Genomic DNA, 20,068 nt, shown 5'->3' on the forward strand with positions numbered 1-20,068 from the left:
GTTTATCTGAGTCACCAGCCTTAGCAATCGCAGCTTAACAGCAGCTCAGATTAGAGACCAGGTCAATGCCACACAGAGTTCCAGCAGCAGACACATCTCTACAACAACTGTTAAGAGGAGACTTTGTGCAGCAGGCCTTCATGGTAAAATAGCTGCTAGGAAACCACTGCTAAGGACAGGCAACAAGAAGAGACTTGTTTGGTCTAAAGAACACAAGGAATGGACATTAGACCAGTGGAAATCTGTGCTTTGGTCTGATGAGTCCAAATTTGAGATCTTTAGTTCCAACCACCGTGTCTTTGTGTGACGCAGAAAAGGTGAATGGATGGACTCTACATGCCTGGCTCCCACCGTGAAGCATGGAGGAGGAGGTGTGATGGTCTGGGGGTGCTTTGCTGGTGACACTCTTGGGGATTTATTCAAAATTGAAGGCATACTGAACCAGCATGGCTTCCACAGCATCTTGCAGCGGCATGCTATTCCATCCGGTTTGCATTTAGTTAGATCATCTTTTATTTTTCAACAGGACAATGACCCCAAACACACCTCCAGGCTGTGTAAGGGCTATTTGACCAAGAAGGCGAGTGATGGGGTGCTATGCCAGATGACCTGGCCTCCACAGTCACCAAACTTGAACCCAACTGAGATGGTTTGGGGTGAGCTGGACCCCAGAGTGAAGGCAAAAGGGCCAACAAGTGCTAAGCATCTCTGGGAACTTCTTCAAGATTGTTGGAAGACCATTCCCGGTGACTACCTCTTGAAGCTCATCAAGAGAATGCCAAGAGTGTGCAAAGCAGTCATCAAAGAAAAAAGGTGGCTACTTTGAAGAACCTAGAATATAAGACATATTTTCAGTTGTTTCACACTTTTTTGTTAAGTATATTAATTCATAGTTTTGATGCCTTCAGTGTGAATGTACAATATTCATAGTCATGAAAATACAGAAAAATCTTTAAATGAGAAGGTGGGTCCAAACTTTTTGTCTGTACTGTATGTATTAACTTGCTGTGGATTTAAAATGCTTGCTAATTTTGACTAAGATTATCAATAATGTTTGTGTAATCAATTTCTTACCGGAATCTCCATAATGTGCATGTATACATTCATTATAATCATTTTTTATTGCTGGATAGGCCGATTTCATGGCAGTTGAAATGAGGAAAGGTAAAGTTTCCTTCCTGTGGGACTTGGGCTCTGGACCAACAAGAATCGAAGATCCTGATATCCAAATAGACAACAGCAAATGGCATAAAATCCATGCAACAAGGTACAAGTCATTTTTTATTTGTTTATAAAAAAATACATGTAAATACATATATAAATTTATATACCATATATGTGTGTGTATAGTCCAAAAACAGCAGCACTCCTCAATTAAAGAGGTTGTCCGGTCAAAACCGATGAGCCTGCAGTCACTCTGCATGACTGCAGATTTATGAGTTTAAGACTGGGGAACAGAGGGTATGTATGAGACATACATTCCTCTAGCCAGTGGGCGAGGCCTTGCTTCCATACATTTGTATTGAGCAGAGGCCGCAGCCCAACTAGTGACGGCCAGTGGCCATGGCCAACTAGACGACATGGCCTTGCGCCATACAAGTGTTTAGAGAGTGAGGCCGCACCCACTGGCCGGGGTATGTATAACTCATATATACCCTCCGTTCTCCGGTCTGACACTGTCAAATCCCTGCAGCGCATCCACTGAGGGGATTCATAAGTCTGCAGTTACGCAGAGTGGTTTTGGTTTTGACAGGACAACTTCTTTAAAGTGAAAAAAAATTAAATACCTTCATCAGTGCATAGTCAAGTTCTATGCACTATTAAAAGCATTTCATTGTCAAACTTTAACCCTTTCCAATCCAACGTCCAACATTACGATATTCCTGATCCGCCCCTATATCAGAAGATGTCCAACATATTATTGTTATTATTTGTTTTGATTAGCACTGAGTTTGGCCAGAAGATTGCAGGTGCAGGTTGTCCTCTTTATGTTTATTGGCAGATCATGTTTTTTGAAAAATCGGAAAAAAATCATATTGAATAGAGTTAATGGAGGAGTGCGGCCGTCTTTTAACTAAGTCTATTGTGAAGAATGTTGAGGTCGGATTAGATTTGTACCCCACACTTACATTGCTGTTCATTTTTCAATACCTTATTAAAGCAATTCTGAATTAATAGTGGCTTCTTGTTTGGGATCTTCGTCAGTTAACCAGAGCGACGAGCGGTTATAATTAGGACCCATCACTCTGAAGGACTTTGTGCACAGATAATCCTATGAGTTTGATGAGGGCCATGTAATATTCTATTTCTTCTATGATGGTGCAGGAGGGAAACTGAGCGCTTAATTATCGCTTCTCCTCCAGATCCTAGCAGTGGGAAACCTTATGATTACTTCCACTTTCAGAGCTTCTTCACTAGAAATGGATTTGTGAAACTGGATACTGCTTTAGTGTTTTCTCCTTATATATTTTTAAGAATTCATATATAAACCAACAACTTTTTATACCAAGAAATTCACTTAACAACACCACCATTCCTTTATACAGGTTTGGTAGATCAGGAACACTGAGTGTAGAAGAAGTCCTCTCGTCTCAGAAAACATCCACTAAAACGCTGTCATCTCCAGGAACATCATCCATTCTCCATGTAGATAATTCTACTCAAGTGTTCGTTGGAGGCATTGGAAGCGGGTTTCAGGTATCTTTAACTCCTTAATACAGCTAGCACTATGAGAAATATAGACAGATTCTACAATCTGGTCTTCAGTAACAAAACATTGCCTGAAGAGATGCAGCAGCATCTGGATACCTTTACCATACTGATAAAGAAGGGGTTGCTTGTACTCACAAATTGAGGTTTTCCGTTACTTATTCACTACTGTTTAAGGGGTTGTCCGTCATACACTTGTATGGAGCGAGGCCATGCCCAATAGACAGGCCCTGGCCAGGAGTTTGTATAACTCATTCATACCCTCTGGTCCTGGGTCAAAAACCGGCGAATCCCCACAGCTCACAGTGCGAGGGCTTGGGGAATTCATAAGTCTGCAGTCACACAGAGTGACTACAGACGTATCGATTTGGACCGGTCAACCCCTTTAAGTCATCACAAAAACTTTCATTATGGATGTAAGTTCCGGCAAGAGTTTCAAGGTTTATGATTATTTTTTCTTCTTTGCAATATAAGGGTATGTTCAGACAGTGATTTTTTTGCAACAATTTTTTCCGCAGAAAAAAACGTTGCATATATTATGCATGTTTTTGATGCATTATTCATGTATTTTGTTTGTGTATTTTTATGCGTTTTTTATGAATTCACTTAAATAAGGTAAAAAAACCTGAAAGAAACTATTTAAAGAACTGACACCAGGAGAATAAAAGCATTGTGTGAATGAGATTTTAGGAATCTAATTTATAATCCTGGTATTGTAAAGCGCTGCTTTTTTTCAGCATGAAAAAAAATGCAACAAAAAAGTCAACATATGAACACACTTTTAGATACGGCATCTTTCATGGGTGCACTGCTCAGAGCTATGTAAGATTAGCGCTGCCTAGATTTAGACTGGTCTGAAATCATTCTAAAGAGCAACAGATGTTGGGAGGAGGTAGAGGAGCTGATTCTTTACCACAGCCATTGTCCATGCACTCGGCTATAAGTAGAGAAATCATTAATAAATATCATGAAAACATCGGCGTGTCTCAGCTGTTGCCTCCTTGTCACCCTCTGCTGTTTCATAGCTACATATTATCAATATACTAACATCCGTTATTACTTATAATATTATTGTTATTATATTATTGGTTGTTTCTCTTGTAGAAGTCAACAGCAGTCCAAACATCAGTCTTTAAGGGCTGCATGGGCGAAGCATTCCTGAATGGGAAATCTATTGGTTTATGGAACTACGTACAGAGACAGGGCAAGTGTGCCGGATGCTATGGAAGGTAGTTACCAGATGTGACAAGAAGTAATGTTTGCATTAATTGAAGGGTGAATTACACTTATCCATTTACGTAGAATAATTGCTAGCACATAAGAAGGCATCATCTGTCGGGAAGAGTTGACGCCCCACTTACATTAGATGGGCAGCTAGTCCTGATTCTCAGGTTCAACCAACATTTATCTATTGTGTATAGAGACCAGTATTATATATATATCTTAGAGTCAAAATCTAAAAAAGAACAAATCATTATTGAAAACTTTAGTATTTTATGAAAAGACATAACATTAGATTTGATAACATCTCATCTTACAGCCTTAAACCCTGTAGGAGGCCACAGAGTCGTCTACTTCTCTTCCTTATATCCAGTATCTACTTTATTAAAATTAGGAAAAATATTTCCACTAAAGCATATGAAATGTAAAAAAGAAAGTCTCCAGGAAATGTCTGTCCCTGCTGCGCTGCCATTGCCTAATGTTCTCTAATGTGCTCCAGATGGTCGCAGACACAAATGCCTTTTTTCTTGAAGTTTAGCTTTTTTTTCAGAATTGCTGGACCTCCTCAGGCAAAAGCTTAAGGAAAGCTGTTTACAATGGCTGTAAGAAGGTCCATTATATCTCTTATTACTGCTGGAAAAAACTGTAAAACAATAATATGTACGAGCCTTAAAATTGACTCTCCATCCTTTTATAATCATACTCTTTTTAGGTCCACAATATTATGCTCATTAGTTTTCCAATCGCTTGGCACTGTAGCCATTTTTAATTTCTTTGCAGTTTTTTTTCATGTTTCCGTTAAAGTGGACCTTTCACCAGCTTGAACATGTTAAACTGGCCACATCATGGATTAATGACTGAAGAGCCGAGTTAAACATAATTTTTATTTTGTAATTTCTCCTCTATGTTGCAGAGATATTATCTTGTAAAGTTTTTATGTTCTAGTTTAACTAGGTATTACCAGATATTTGTCTTTTGGGTAGAGATGAGCGAACACGAACTTAAAAGTTCAGTGTTCGTACCGGACCGTTACTGTTTCGGTACGAGCATAAAATTCTCATGGGAGTCCATTACAATGTTCAGCGTTCCAGGGGAAGTTCGTTGCAGAGAGAGAATTTTCCAGCTCAATATTATTGGTCCCCATTGTTTTCAATGGGGTTCGGTTACGGTTCTGGTACCCAAACCAAAGTTTGGAATAAAGACGTCAACTTCTTCTTCTGCATGAGGTTGACCAATAATAAGCAGACAGTGTCATGCAGGGGAAGAAAGAACATGTCCTCCTCTCCTGTCTGATCTCTGCCTCTACTGTGTAAAGATGCACCAGAGTTTAGTTACAAATACTTCCAGATCTCATCTTACAGTGCTGTCAGCTCTCACCCTTCCCCCACACTGACTGCCAAGTGATAAGATCTGTTCATAATGATACATCACTCAACTGTACTGTAGCTGCAGAGATCAGAGAGGAGAGGAGGACATATTCTTTCTTCCCCTGAATACTTATGATTGGTCAACCTTATACAGGGGAAGAAATACACACCCTCAGAGCCAAGTCTCTGGTAATGCCCAGTTGAACTATAAGATAAATTAGAAAGTAAACTTTACAAGCTAATATCTTCAACAGAGAGGAAATTTTTTAAAAAAATACTAAATACCATGTTTTACTCAGTTCTGCTTCCACTATTGTGTGATGTAGCCAGTTTATCATGCTCAAACTTGTGAAAGATCCGCTTTCAAAAAATGTTTTATAGAATTCACTCAGTACAAATGATGCTGGCTTTTTTAAATAGATCAGTACAATGACACCAATTTTTTTTTTTTATGTTTTAGTACTAAAATACTAAATAAAAAGAAAACTTTGAATATGTTTTCTGTCAGTGAATCTGAGGGTGAACAATAACTTTAACCGTCATTTTTAACAAGTAGCGCATGTAATGATGACCAAGCTCTAATCAGTTGTTATGGCATTTAGTTGTTTGACACTTGATGAATCCAAGGTTACCTTCATTCATAAGGTACCGTTACACTAAACGACTTACCAACGATCACGACCAGCGATACGACCTGGCCGTGATCGTTGGTGAGTCGTTGTGTGGTCGCTGGGGAGCTGTCACACAGACAGCTCTCTCCAGCGACCAACGACTTCGGCATCGTTGAAACTGTCTTCAATGATGCTGAAGACCCCGGGTAACCAGGGTAAACATCGGGTTACTAAGTGCAGGGCCGCGCTTAGTAACCCGATATTTACCCTGGTTACCATTGTAAAAGTAAAAAAAAAACCACTACATACTCACATTCCGATGTCTGTCACGTCCCCCGCCATCAGCTTCCCGCACTGACTGTGTCAGCGCCGGCCGTAAAGTAGAGCACAGCGGTGATGTCACCGCTGTTCTCTGCTTTACGGCTGGCGCTGACAGTCAGTGCAGGGAAGCTGACGGCGGGGGACGTGACAGACCTCGGAATGTGAGTATGTAGTGTTTTTTTTTTTTTTACTTTTACAATGGTAACCAGGGTAAATATCGGGTTACTAAGCGCGGCCCTGCGCTTAGTAACCCGATATTTACCCTGGTTACAAGTGAACACATCACTGGATCGGCGTCACACACGCCGATCCAGCGATGACAGCGGGTGATCAGCGACCAAAAAAAGGTCCTGATCATTCCCTACGACCAACGATCTCCCAGCAGGGGCCTGATCGTTGGTCGCTGTCACACATAACGAGATCGTTAGCGGGATCATTGCTACGTCTCAAAAAGCGTGACGTTGCAACGATATTGTTAACGATATCGTTATGTGTGAAGGTACCTATAGGGTCGAATGACAATATTTTCTCTCAACCGAGAGAATCAGGCTAATTACATTTGTTTGCTCAGAGTGTGATCACAGAATCATCAGATTTTGTTGGATGGAGAAAAGATAGGGAAAAAAAATTCTGCCTCTTCTCCATTCTTTCAGTCCGTGAAAATCAGGCTGTAAGGCTGTACTCAGGTGTCATACAAATGCAGTCCGATGTTTTCCATGGTCTCGTTGACTTGATTGGCTGAGTATTATCTGATAATTGGACCAACTTGGGAATATTGTGACTTTTTAATCAGACCATCTTGGTCCGAGGAAAAAGATAGAACATGTGCACTAGTCCATAGAATAACATTAGTCTGAGTGTGATCCGATGTTTTGTCCGAAAATACGGTCATGTGCATGGGCCCTTAGATTGTACAATTAAATTTGTCATCTACTCCAGAACCTAATAGAGTTTAAATCTACAATTCCCCATTAATATCACACATGATGGTGGAAAACAGGGACTTAAGTTCCAAGAACAAAAGCAATGATAGATGAGGACTTGTGAATTGACTTATAGCAGTCTATAAGATTGTACTGTCCTAATCCATTTGATAAAAGAAAACATCTAATTCAGTTTGCCTTTCAAGGATTCAGTAACCTTGAAAACTTCCCAAATATTTTTAGTTCACACTTTCATGAGCCAGCCGTAACAAAACAAGAAGCATAGGATTCCTGATAAATTATACCCGTAATCTGGTTTCCAATGTAGAAGAAACTGATGCCAACTCGCAAGTCTCACACTCCCAATAATCCTACTATTATTTACCTGGGCCATTACGTTCTGATGCTCTGCCAGAATTCTGTATATTTTTAGCAGAAATTCAAGGACGTCTTCTGCAATTAGCAGATTGGACCAGCAGAGGACGCTGTATCACAACATACTGGACTAAGAATATAAATGGTAATCCAGCACAGCGTGTAATCACCACTCCACACAACTTAGCTCATTTTCATGGTATATTATAATAAATAGAGATTTTTAGCCTGCAACATTTAAAATAATTTCCCATTGACTCATCACAGCTGTGCGTATATATCTTAATGTATGATGATGATGAGTAACCATGAATGGCTACTTAGCACATTTAACCATGTTTTTCAATATTAATAGTCCTTTGCAATATAAATAATAAAAGCAATAAATGCATATACTGTATATATACGTTATTTCTTGTGGTTTTTTTTTATATATTTGAAAATTGGTATCCGTTACTGACAGTGCTAATTATTTCTGCCCTTATACTTTTGCTCCAAAGGTTTATATTTCTTTGATTAAGCTTTGATTAAGGGATTTTTTTTTTCTAGCCCCCAGGATGAAGATACTTCATTTTATTTTGATGGCAGTGGGTATTCCATTGTGGAAAAGACCCTACGTTCTACCACGACTCAGATATTTATCCACTTCCGCACGTTTTCACCCAATGGGCTTCTACTTTACCTTGCCTCTAATGGAACAGTAAGTCTCATTAAATGTCAGATCATAGTATTATCATTGTGCAGCTTTAAAATGTCTTTTTTTTAGCAGATGATGGTTTAGATAAATACTTATGTAGTGAGGTTGGATTTGTCATTGATTTGGATTTGATTGTCTCCTAGTTTGGCGACTTAAAGGGCCACTGATTATACATCCTATTATAAAAGAAGCTTCATTTTTTGGGGGATCTCTTTTTGGCTGCTTCTTCATATACCGTCGATGTGCCATAAATGCCTAATAGATATCACCTCTAGGGCCCTCATCTATCAGAAGAACAGGGATCTGCCAACTCCCTCTCACCGATTCAGAACTCCTGATTCTCCCCTCTTGTCATCAAAGGAGATGTGGCCATGCAGTCATGTACCTGCCTCTGGTGAAGTCTATGGGAGTTGCTAAAAGAGACAATTAGGGGACACTTGTCTCTCTAACTTCCATAGATTTCAGTGGAGAAACAGGTGAGGCTGTAAATGAAAAAATGATCCTTGAGTATTATCAACCATGCATAAAACAGATATAAATTCACCATAAGAGCGAGATCAAAAATGCAAAAAAAAACATAGTAAAGACAAAAAGCAAAATAAATATCTCAGAAAGTAAACGGCAGCACTAAGGGCAGACGTGTTGGAGCGCTTGGACTTTTTCTAACAAAGTCACCAGTAATTGGTAATGTAAACATGGCTGTAACATTTGGTCCACATTTGTAGTTAATTTTATCCAGAGGCTAGTGTGGATTGTAATATAAGCCCTGGAATTCCACGGAGACCCCATCAGAGAAATCAGAGCTGACAAGTGAAATCCCCCAGGAAAGTCACACCAGGCAGCTGCTGACTAAAAAGAAGGTGGTCAGGAATAAACCAAGGCAGGGTCAAGTAACTCCGGCTCAATTTACATGTCCCAGGACTCCTTAAAATGTGGCAGACAATTCTACATGCAAATTGCAGACACACGTCAGAGATCCGAGCTGAGCGGTGAGAAGGAGCGATGATCTATCATTGTGATCGCAGGAATGTAGTCAGTGCAATCTCACCATATAAATTGCTCATATAGTTAACGTTTGGTGGCACACACTTTACTAGTAATTACGCTTTACCATCACAGACAGACTTATGATAATATAAAGATCGAGACATCTTGTGTCATACATGTATGTATAGGAGGAGAAGCAGCATACTGTTGTACAACATTAGTTGTACCTGTCTGATACAATGTTTGCAGTGTTATTGTTTTCACCCCCCCAGGCTGAACATTTTCATGTCACTTGTTCATAAGATTGATAGGACTGTGCTCCTGAATGTGTTTTCTATTTCCTTCTTCAGACAGATTTTCTATCTCTGGAAATCGTGGATGGAAAGCTGCGACTTTCAGTAGAGTTGGGTTCAGGTCCTCTGGTACTGACCACAGATGGACGCTATAATGATGGCGCTTGGTATAAAGTTGCTTTCCAGCGGAATAAGAAGCAAGGTATAATGATTATCCTTATAGAGTTATGTGACCACATGATTTCATTCTGGTAGGGTAGGTTCACACAACTGATTTCTCCACATCTGAGAAAAATGGTCCAATTATAGTGATCAGAGTGTGATTAGGGTGTGCTCAGGGTGTGCTTAGTGTGCTCAGGGTGTGATCAGGGTGTGATCAGAGTGTGATCAGGGTGTGATCAGAGTGTGATCAGGGTGTGATCAGGGTGTGATCAGAGTGTGATCAGGGTGTGCTCAGGGTGTGATCAGGGTGTGCTCAGGGTGTGATCAAGGTGTGCTTAGTGTGCTCAGGGTGTAATCAGAGTGTGATCAGGGTGTGCTCAGAGTGTTATCAGGGTGTGCTCAGAGTGTGATCAGGGTGTGATCAGAGTGTGCTCAGGGTGTGCTCAGAGTGTGATCAAGGTGTGATCAGAGTGTGATCAGGGTGCGCTTAGTATAAAGTTGCTTTCCAGCGGAATAAGAAGCAAGGTATAGTGATTGCCCTTATAGAGTTATATGACCATGTGATTTCATTCTGGTAGGGTAGGTTCACACAACTGATTTCTCCACATCTGAGAAAAATGGTCCAATTATAGTGATCAGGGTGTGATTAGGGTGTGCTCAGGGTGTGCTCAGAGCGTGATCAGGGTGTGCTTAGAGTGTGCTATGGGTGTGATCAGAGTGTGATCAGGGTGTGATCATAGTGTGATCAGGGTGTGATCAGGGTGTGCTTAGAGTGTGATCAGGGTGTGCTTAGAGTGTGATCAGGGTGTGATCAGAGTGTGATCAGGGTGTAATCAGAGTGTGATCAGGGTGTGATCAGGGTGTAATCAGAGTGTGATCAGGGTATGCTTAGAGTGTGCTCAGGGTGTGATCAGAGTGTGATCAGGGTGTGACCAGAGTGTGATCAGGGTGCGCTTGGTATAAAGTTGCTTTCCAGCGGAAAAAGAAGCAAGGTATAGTGATTGCCCTAATAGAGTTATATGACCACGTGATTTCATTCTGGTAGGGTAGGTTCACACAACTGATTTCTCCACATCTGCGAAAAATGGTCCAATTATAGTGATCAGGGTGTGATCAGAGTGTGCTCAGGGTGTGCTCAGGGTGTGCTCAGAGTGTGCTCAGGGTGTGCTCAGGGTGTGATCAGAGTGTGCTCAGGGTGTGATCAGGGTGTGCTCAGGGTGTGATCAGGGTGTGCTCAGGGTGTGATCAGGGTGTGCTCAGGGTGTGATCAGGGTGTGATCAGAGTGCTCAGGGTGTGATCAGAGTGTGATCAGGGTGTGATCAGAGTGTGATCAGGGTGTGATCAGAGTGTGATCAGGGTGTGATCAATTTTTCTTGGATGTGATGGGAAAAAAAAGTTACTCCACCTTCTCCATTCTGTCAATCTGTGAAAATTGAATCACACTCAGTTGTCATCCGAGTGCAGTTTGATTTTCTTCACAAACCCATTGACTTGCATTGCCAATTTTGATCTGACTTTTGGATCAACATTGTACATCTCTGATTTTTTAAGAAGATGACTCAATCCAAGGAAAAAATCAGATGTTCACAGCCCCATAGACTATCATAGGCATGAGCGTTATTCTTGAAAACCACAGATAGCAGTTATCCAAGATATTTGGTTGCACGCACGATCTGTCACAGTGTGTAATGACATAATCATTATGGGTAGAGTTGGATTGTGGTTACTAAACTGTGAAATGGTGCTATTATTAAATACTTTAATAGTTTACTAAGGTATACACTGCATTCTACAAAATCATGTCTGTACATTTTATTTCTGCCGTTCTGGCACCAATAGCAAACAGCTAACGTTACTGCTTAGTCTATGAACAGTCAGACATTTCCCCTGCGGCTGCTAGAGGAGAAATGTAGTATGAATGTAGAATGTGTCAACTGAAAATTACATCTTGCTTAAATCAGATTTTTGTGTTAAATGTAAAACTTTTTTTTTTATTTTTGGCAATGTCTTTTTTCCAAATCACAATCTGCATTAAAAATTACAAATAGAAATCGTGCCGTTTACACACTTTCCACTAAGGTAATTTTAGACTATAACTTCCAATTGTTCCAAGAAATGCACATGTACATTAGCATCAATGAATCTATCTTTTGTATTGAAGCATCTAATCAGTGTGTGCAAAGGTTATTGTGAAGAGAGGGAGAGCCAATGTGAAAATTGCAAAATTATTCATTTTGGTATTTAATAAAGATAAAATAAAACATTGCCAAATAAAAAAAATGTGTAACACAGTAATCTAATTTAAACAATAGGTCATATTCTGATGACACTTGCCCTTCAAACACTTACTCCCCATATACAGATATATGCTGGCTTGGCCGTTTCCTTTCCGAAGTGGGTAGTATGCCAATGCCAGACTCTTCTTGTGGTGGCTTATCTCTCGTGTCAACCAATTATCGGGCACATTGAAGTCATTCCTCCACCATTTGTCATCAGGGAATATATACATTAGATGGTCATCTGGTCCCTCCAAAACCATTGGGTTCAACAGATATTCAACGGTTCAAGTCCACTAGAGTCGCACAAAACCACTTTACATTCTGATTATAGGGGGTCCTGATCAGTGGACCCTTCATTATAAAGTCCATATGTACTAGACAGCAGTTGCCCTCGTGAGACAACCAGTATAATTAATGAAGGACACTAATTATATATGATTATTTCTGAAAAGGTATTTTGGCTGTTATGGATTCCTACAATTCTAGCCAGAAGGAGACAAAGCAAGGAGAAGCCCCTGGCACCGCGTCAGACCTTAACAGATCAGATAAAGATCCAATATATATCGGTGGCCTTCCTAGGTCCAGAGTTGTCAGGTATGTTTCATTATGAGAGATGAGAGGCTTTAGTGAATCCTGCATTGAGCAGGGGGTTGGACACGATGACCCTTGAGGTCCCTTCAACTCTGACAATCTCTGATTCTTTGAGTCTGATTTCTATGTATTTCTATATTACGGTAATCCTAAAAACAAAAAGAAGGAATAGCCTATACAGTCCTCTCCAGCCATGACCTTGGTTGGTCGTAGAAATAAGACCTTTGTCGTGCTATTCAGTTTGAGATCATGCAATGATACATATAGATTGGTTGATCTGTGTATCTACATTGGACAATATGCAATACTTTTTCATTTTCATGCCTAGACGTCCGCTAAGCAGTAGATCCTATGTTGGTTGCGTAAGGAATTTGGAAATTTCACGCTCAAACTTTGACTTGCTGAGAAATGCATATGGTGTGAGAAAAGGCTGCAAATTAGAGGTGAGAGGCGCTTGGGTTTAATTACCAGTATCGTTTTTATTTAGTTAGACATTTCAGCTTTTAATGAGGCTGTTTAGTAAAGAAATTCTGTGCATGAAATTATTCACATCTAGATTAAAATGTTTTGCTACATGCTGTAGGAATATTTTCAGAAAATGTGTGCAGATGACGTGAACCATAATTTAAATTAATCTATTCCCTTAATCACCCATTTTCAGGATTGGTGGGGGGTTAACTGTCAAACCACCAGAGACTATATATTTATCACCCATGTTTTTGATGCGAGAGCTGCATAACGACTTTGGCTGCGACACCTGTAAGAGAGTGGTGTCACATTGCGAGCACATCCAAGATACTTGGAGAACACCCGAGCATGCTCGGAAAACTCGAGTAACGAGCACACTCACTCATCACTAAAGAAGACTAGTTGTCTTGTGCCTCCTAGTCCTCCTGCTCTGTGTAACCCCGACCCGCCAATGATTGGCAGCTTTCTGCCAATGTAAAATGCATATACAGAGCTCAGCATTTAATTAATTAATTTTCCGAAGGGGCCACTTGACATACTATAAGTTGTGGAGGGCTGAACCAAACAGCCAAATTTAATTCTGTTTATTGTTTTAAATTTATTTTTATCGCTTAATATTGAGCAGAATTAAGTCTGTAGACTAGTTGCAACTGTTAAAACATATTAGAATAGGGCTTATTATAATTTGTGTTCTTACCTAAAATGTACTGCTTTTTATAAAGTTTCCAGAAAGCAGTAGATTATACTGCTCCTGTTATTCAGCCCATGTATTTTGATCAAGAGCTCCCCATACCCAAATATAATGCCACACAACCACCACACATAATATGATGTCACCACACAGCCTCTCAAACAGAATGATGTCCCCTCAAACCGTATGACTTCCCCACAAAGCTTCACTACACAGTATTTTGTCCCCACAGCCTCCATGCCTATTAATATCCCCACACAGCCGCCTTACACAGTATTATGTCCCCACACAGCCCCTTATACAGTTATGTCCCCACGCAGCCCACATACACAGTATTATGTCCCCACACAGCCCACTTACACAGTATTATGTCCCCACACAGCCCACTTACACAGTATTATGTCCCCACACAGCCCACTTACACAGTATTATGTCCCCACACAGCCCACTTACACAGTATTATGTCCCCACACAGCCCACTTACACAGTATTATGTCCCCACACAGCCCACTTACACAGTATTATGTCCCCACACAACCCACTTACACAGTATTATGTCCCCACACAGCCCACTTACACAGTATTATGTCCCCACACAACCCACTTAGGGTATGTCTCCACGGTCCGTTTCGCCGGCGGGATCGCCGCAGCGGCGAAGCCGCTCGGCGCTAGCCCCGCCCCCTTTCTGGGACGCGATGGTGCCGGATGTGTACAGTACACATCCGGGATCATCGCACCCCTCGCCATAGGGCCCTGTGATATGCCTTGCGGGGACGCAGCGTCCCCGCAAGGTGTACGGACATGCTGCGTTCTGAAAAGACGCGCAGCATGTCCGGAGTCGCAGGGCCGCCGCGTGCGGGTTTCCACGCATAGTGGAGACGGGATTTCATAAAATCCCCTCCACTATGCTGGAACATCTGGACGCTGCTTGTTTGACGCTGCAGCGTCAAACAAGCAGCGTTTACGTACCGTGGAAACATACCCTTACACAGTATTATGTCCCCACACAGCCTCATTACACAGTATTGAGAGAAAATTCTCCAGTGTAGATCTTCATTAAAATATCAATTTATTGGAGACATATTTTAAAACCAAAACTAGGTTATGTGCAACCTGAAAATGGGGTCCCTGGTGGTCCAAACCGACGTGTTTTGACCATTCAGGTCTTATTCATGGTACCAAAATATTATTATTATTCTAGCCACAATGTGAAATCATCTGAAATATCAAGCATGTTGCTCCAAGTGTGCGTCATTTTATTTATCTATTAAAATGGCAATATTGATAATTTTTGAAAATTGGTTAATAATACAGTACATGGAGTTCGCATTAAAAGTGAATTAAAAGTGATTGAGTTCTGTTGATGCTTCAGCAGTTTCTTTTTTCTTTCCAGCCTACTCGTAGCCTAACAGTTCTCAATGATGGCTATGTAGAGATGGTACCTGTCTCTCTGCCACCAGAATCTGAGGTCATGGTGTCATTTTCCACATTCAATGAGACAGGAATTATCATGGCTGGTTTTGGCAAGCAAGTAGAAAAAAGAATGCGCCGACAAGCCCAACTGGTGAGTAATACATTTTACTCTAAAGGTCAATGTAATGCTTAAATCAAGTTTCCACTGTAAAAATTATGTATAAAAAGTAAGAGAATAGAAGAGAATAAGAGAATAGATTTTGCAACATGATGTATAAATTATTTTAAATTGCATCCATATATGTTACCTTGAAATAAATACAAATAGGTTGAAGGGGCACTTGGCACTCGGCACTTGGTACTCGACACTCAGCACTTGGCACTCAGCTATTGGCACTTGGCACTCGGCACTAGACACTCAGCTATTGGCTATCCACACTTGGCACTCGACACTCAGCACTCGGCTATTGGCATTGGCTATCGGCACTTGGCACTCGACACTCGGCTATTGGCATTGGCTATCGGCACTCGGCTATCGGCACTCAACTTCTTTTAAAGTAAACTCAGTTTTTGACTACTACTGGCTATATAGTCAGCAAATATAAAATACAATATATTGAGCAAACATTTCATTTCCAATTTTGCTGTCTTTGCAAATCTGTTACCGAGAGTCCTCATGGTGCAATGCATAAAAAATCTGTTGATATTGTACTTTAAAATGCAAAAATGTTAAATGTTGGTTTAGCATATAGCAAATTGGGCAAAGGAGCGATGTGACAAACGTTATATACTGCAGACTTAGCCACATATTTACAGGAAATTTTACCATGGACGTAGAAATGCAGTTTCTACAGAATATATTCTTTAAATTGCAAATCCGCCACATTTTGAAAATGTAATACAGCAAATAATAGACTTCTTGTTTTTCTGCTACATACCGTAAATGTGTGAATGGGGTTTTGAAATCTCCATTAGCACACATTAGACTTTGTTCACACAGCTTTATTACATATTATTACACTTTATTAGCATGTAATGTAGACAAATCACATGTGTAATCTGCTTGAAAAACACAGCAAAAAATGCAGCATTTTTGCTGTTTATTTTTTGCTGCATTTTTTACTACCCAAAGTGAAGGTTTAGGCTACTCCAACAAAAAAGAACAGTGCAAAAAATGCCAGGCTAAACATTGCCTTACGCTATGTTCACATGTTGTGTTTTTGCAGTTTTTTTATGCAAATTAGAAGCTACTTTGTGGGTATGTTTCCACAGTCAAGAAGCGGCAGCGCTTTGGATGCAGCACATGTCCGCTCCGTCCAAAGCGCTGTCTGCTTTTGAACGCAGGTGATTCCGCATGTGTTCACTGAACCGTGCAAAATCACCGCATCCTATACATTGGATGGGAAATTTATCTTGCGGCGATGGAGCGTCTCCGCAAGATAAATTGACTTGCTGCGGTCTTGAAAGACGCGCCTCATATCCGTCTCCGCAGGGAAGCCGCGGGCGCCGCTGCACGCATAGTGGAGATGGGATTTCTTGAAATCTCCTCCACTATGCTGTAACATCTGGCCACTGTGGGTTTGATGCTGCGGATGAAGGCAGCATCAAACCCGCAGTGTTTACTGACCATGGAAACATACCCTAAGGCTACCAGCAACAACTATGAGATTTTAGAAATCTTGTGCATACGATTGTTTTTTTTCATGATGACTGAATTGGAAATTGGCAGCAGTTTTGAAAACTACAGCATGTTACTTCTTTCAGCGTTTTTGCAGCATTTTTTCACCATCGAAAGCAATGAGAGTGCAAAACCGCAATAGTGCATTTTTGCTGTTTTTGGTAAATAAAACTAACTTTATTAAACATGTACTGTAGACAAATGACACATATAATCTGCACCAAAAAAATAGAGCAAAAATGCACCAAAACCTACTTTTTGTAAGCAGCTTCTCTAGTGCCAAGAGAGCAAGTTTTGCCTGCAGGGAAAAAAACGCATCAAAAACGCAATGTGGCCTTGTGGCAAATTACATATGGTCTGCTACATGTGTAGACATGCAGTATGGAGCAATATGCCTCCACCAGTCTCTTAAACATTAATTGGAGCAGTAATGCACATGTGTGACCGATGCTCTATTCATATGGAGGACTTTATTTCATGACATGGACCCCCCAGTGATCATACATTTATCATCTATCCTGTGGACAGGTAATAGATGTTGTTCATGGGCTTACCCATTTAATGCAGTTATGTAAGTGCACCATCGAACGAGAGAATGGACACACCAACGATATCATTAAAGGGATCACTTGTATGGGGTTGGATTCCTACCCAGAAGAAGGGAATACATCACTGCTTGTTCCGCATGGGAAGCATGCTCCTAATATAAGTGTGATTACACAGGAAAGCAGTGTTGTGTGAGAATTGCCGCTGTTTGACAAAGCCTCAGGCAGTTTGTGAAATTAGATTTTCAGACTTCAATGACCCGAGGCAGTGCCTAGAGCCCAATCACTCTGTATAATAAGGTCACAAAGCCATGAGCTTATTCTTTATTCAGGGTATCTATGGCGTATGTTTTGTGCTGCAAAAATCTTGAAATAGTAATTTCTACATTAATATTTTATAAAAAAAAATAAATAAAAGGAATTACTTCTTTTCTTACTTCACCTGTATTATAAGAGCTTTACTTTCCAGCCTAGCAGAGCTAGAAATACAAGATGAATATTATTCTACCTCATTTCAGATGCAGAAGAAATCGTTAGTTAGCCGAATGGATAATTTGTGCAATGAGTCTTAGCTATGTAGAATACATTTTCCAAAGGTGCTTTAGAATTTACTAGCGTCATAATGATATGAATATTGATTCCTTCCATCGACATTTGCATTTTACATATCATTAGGACTTTTAGGATCGTTCACTTTTGCAATAATTATTTTCTTTGTATATTGTTATAGGGGTTGCACCTGAAATATCTCTAAAATTCTGGTTACTTTGAAAAATAGTAAATTAATCACTGTCTTTTCAAATGCCATCCGCATATCCAATGTGCATTGCCAGGAATGATATGGTCACTGTTACTAAGATGACTTGTTAAGAGGTAATTATTGCTTTGTTTTTCTTTAGCCATTCTTTGCTATAATGCTGGTAAATGGACATATTGAATTGCATATCAATCCTATGGATGGAGCAAGCACAAGGAAGTTGGTGGTCAAATCAATAACTGGAACATACAGTGACGGTCAAGAACATTCCCTTATTCTTCATCGTAACAAGAGGTACAGTATGTGATAACTAAATCAACCGTTCTATCCTCAGCTTTTCTCACTGGTTTCAGGTCTCTGGACATGCCTGTCCTCTATTTTTTCCTACTTTACAAAGGGCAAAACGTTTACACTAGATTAGGTACCAGACCCTTTTTACTTATTTACCATTTCCTTGGATCATTTATACATGTCAACCATACATTTATCATAGGAAGAAGGGTCCATGAGGTCTGGGCACCAGCACCAATGGGAAAATGTTAAAACCTAACTTTTACTATTCAATTACAATTTTTCACCATGTGTTTACTTGTACAGTAAAAGTTATGTTTTACCATTTTTCCATTGATGCTGGAGTCAAGTCATCATGGACCCTTCTTCCTTTTCTGACCTGGATGTTTACCAAAACTCCCTGAACCACACTCTGATCTATCAAGGTCTACCAGGGTTCCTGTGTGAAAAGTGGTTTTCACACTGAATTGTCCTCCCTGGAAGGTGAGCGGATTACCTCTTTCCTTCCCTATATATTAATCATGCCTTGTAGTAAATCACTTTTAGGCTGCCATCACACTAGCAGTATTTGGTCAGTATTTTACATCAGTATTTGTAAGCCAAAACCAGGAGTGGGTGATAAATGCAGAAGTGGTGCATATGTGTCTATTATACTTTTCCTCTAATTGTTCCACTCCTGGTTTTGGCTTACAGATACTGATGTAAAATACTGACCAAATACTGCTAGTGTGACGGCAGCCTTAAAATAGTTAATTCTGTAACATAGTTTCATAGTTCTTTAGCTTTCCTATATGTCATACCACTTCTGCTCCCACTCCCATTTGTATCAGACCATACTACTTCACTTTTAGGCTTCTTTCACACTTCCGTCGTTCGTGGTGCGTCATAATGCAGCGAAGTGACGTATCGACAGATGTTGTGCAAATATTGGAAAACGTGTGCAACGCATCCAGTGTTATGACGGATGTGTCGAAGGAGTTCCTGCCTGCACTTTCAGGTATAAAAAAATCCTTCCGGGCATGCTCAGAATGGGATACGTCACTGGATTCCTGTGTTTGACGGTCAGCGACGGATCCTGCGCCCATAGGCTTCCATTGTAGCCAACGACGGACGGCGCAGGACCTGACGCTGACGGATTTTCCGACGTGCAGAAAAAACGTTCCTCTGAACGTTTTCTCCGCACGACGGACCGCTATTTTCCGACGGATCTAGTGCACAATGGATGAAACGGATGACCATCCTTTGCTAATACAATTCTATGGGAAAAAACAGGATCCTGCAGAAAAATTTGCAGGATCCTGTTTTTTCAAAACTCTACGGATTTCGACGGGAGGAAAAAGACGGAAGTGTGAAAGAGGCCTTATGTGCAATGTTCCTCATACCCTAGCTCACCTATGTGCACAACCATGCCGACTCCAGCTGTCCTATGTGTCAGATCAGCTATTTTGGGTCACCCATGTGCCAGACCATTCCTACAACTTCCTTTTTCTGACAGACCATTCCTCCTCCAGCTCTTCAGTAAGCAAAACCAATCTCATTCCAGCTCTCCTATGTGTAAGACTAATCCTAGGCCAGCTCCCCTTTATGCCAAACCCTTGCTATGCCATCTCTCCTATACGAAGACCACTAATAGTCCAGTTCCCCCATATACCACACCACTCTTTCTCCTGCTTTTTTACATAAACATT

The 20,068-nt window shown here is 40.6% G+C and overlaps 1 protein-coding gene across 1 annotated transcript in view; it reads left to right on the forward strand.

Moving 5' to 3' along the window:
• LAMA1 (laminin subunit alpha 1) overlaps positions 1–20,068 on the forward strand; it is a 236,431-nt gene that overhangs the window by 190,745 nt on the left and 25,618 nt on the right. The window contains exons 46-54 of the mRNA XM_077270228.1: positions 1,134–1,267; positions 2,547–2,697; positions 3,814–3,938; positions 8,077–8,227; positions 9,562–9,706; positions 12,399–12,540; positions 12,866–12,980; positions 15,090–15,260; positions 18,232–18,383. Of these exons, the coding sequence (XP_077126343.1) occupies positions 1,134–1,267; positions 2,547–2,697; positions 3,814–3,938; positions 8,077–8,227; positions 9,562–9,706; positions 12,399–12,540; positions 12,866–12,980; positions 15,090–15,260; positions 18,232–18,383 (1,286 nt within the window). The remainder of the gene's footprint in view (positions 1–1,133; positions 1,268–2,546; positions 2,698–3,813; positions 3,939–8,076; positions 8,228–9,561; positions 9,707–12,398; positions 12,541–12,865; positions 12,981–15,089; positions 15,261–18,231; positions 18,384–20,068) is intronic.

This window comes from Ranitomeya variabilis, chromosome 6, assembly GCF_051348905.1.
Source record: "Ranitomeya variabilis isolate aRanVar5 chromosome 6, aRanVar5.hap1, whole genome shotgun sequence".
Classification (NCBI taxonomy): Eukaryota; Metazoa; Chordata; class Amphibia; order Anura; family Dendrobatidae; genus Ranitomeya; species Ranitomeya variabilis.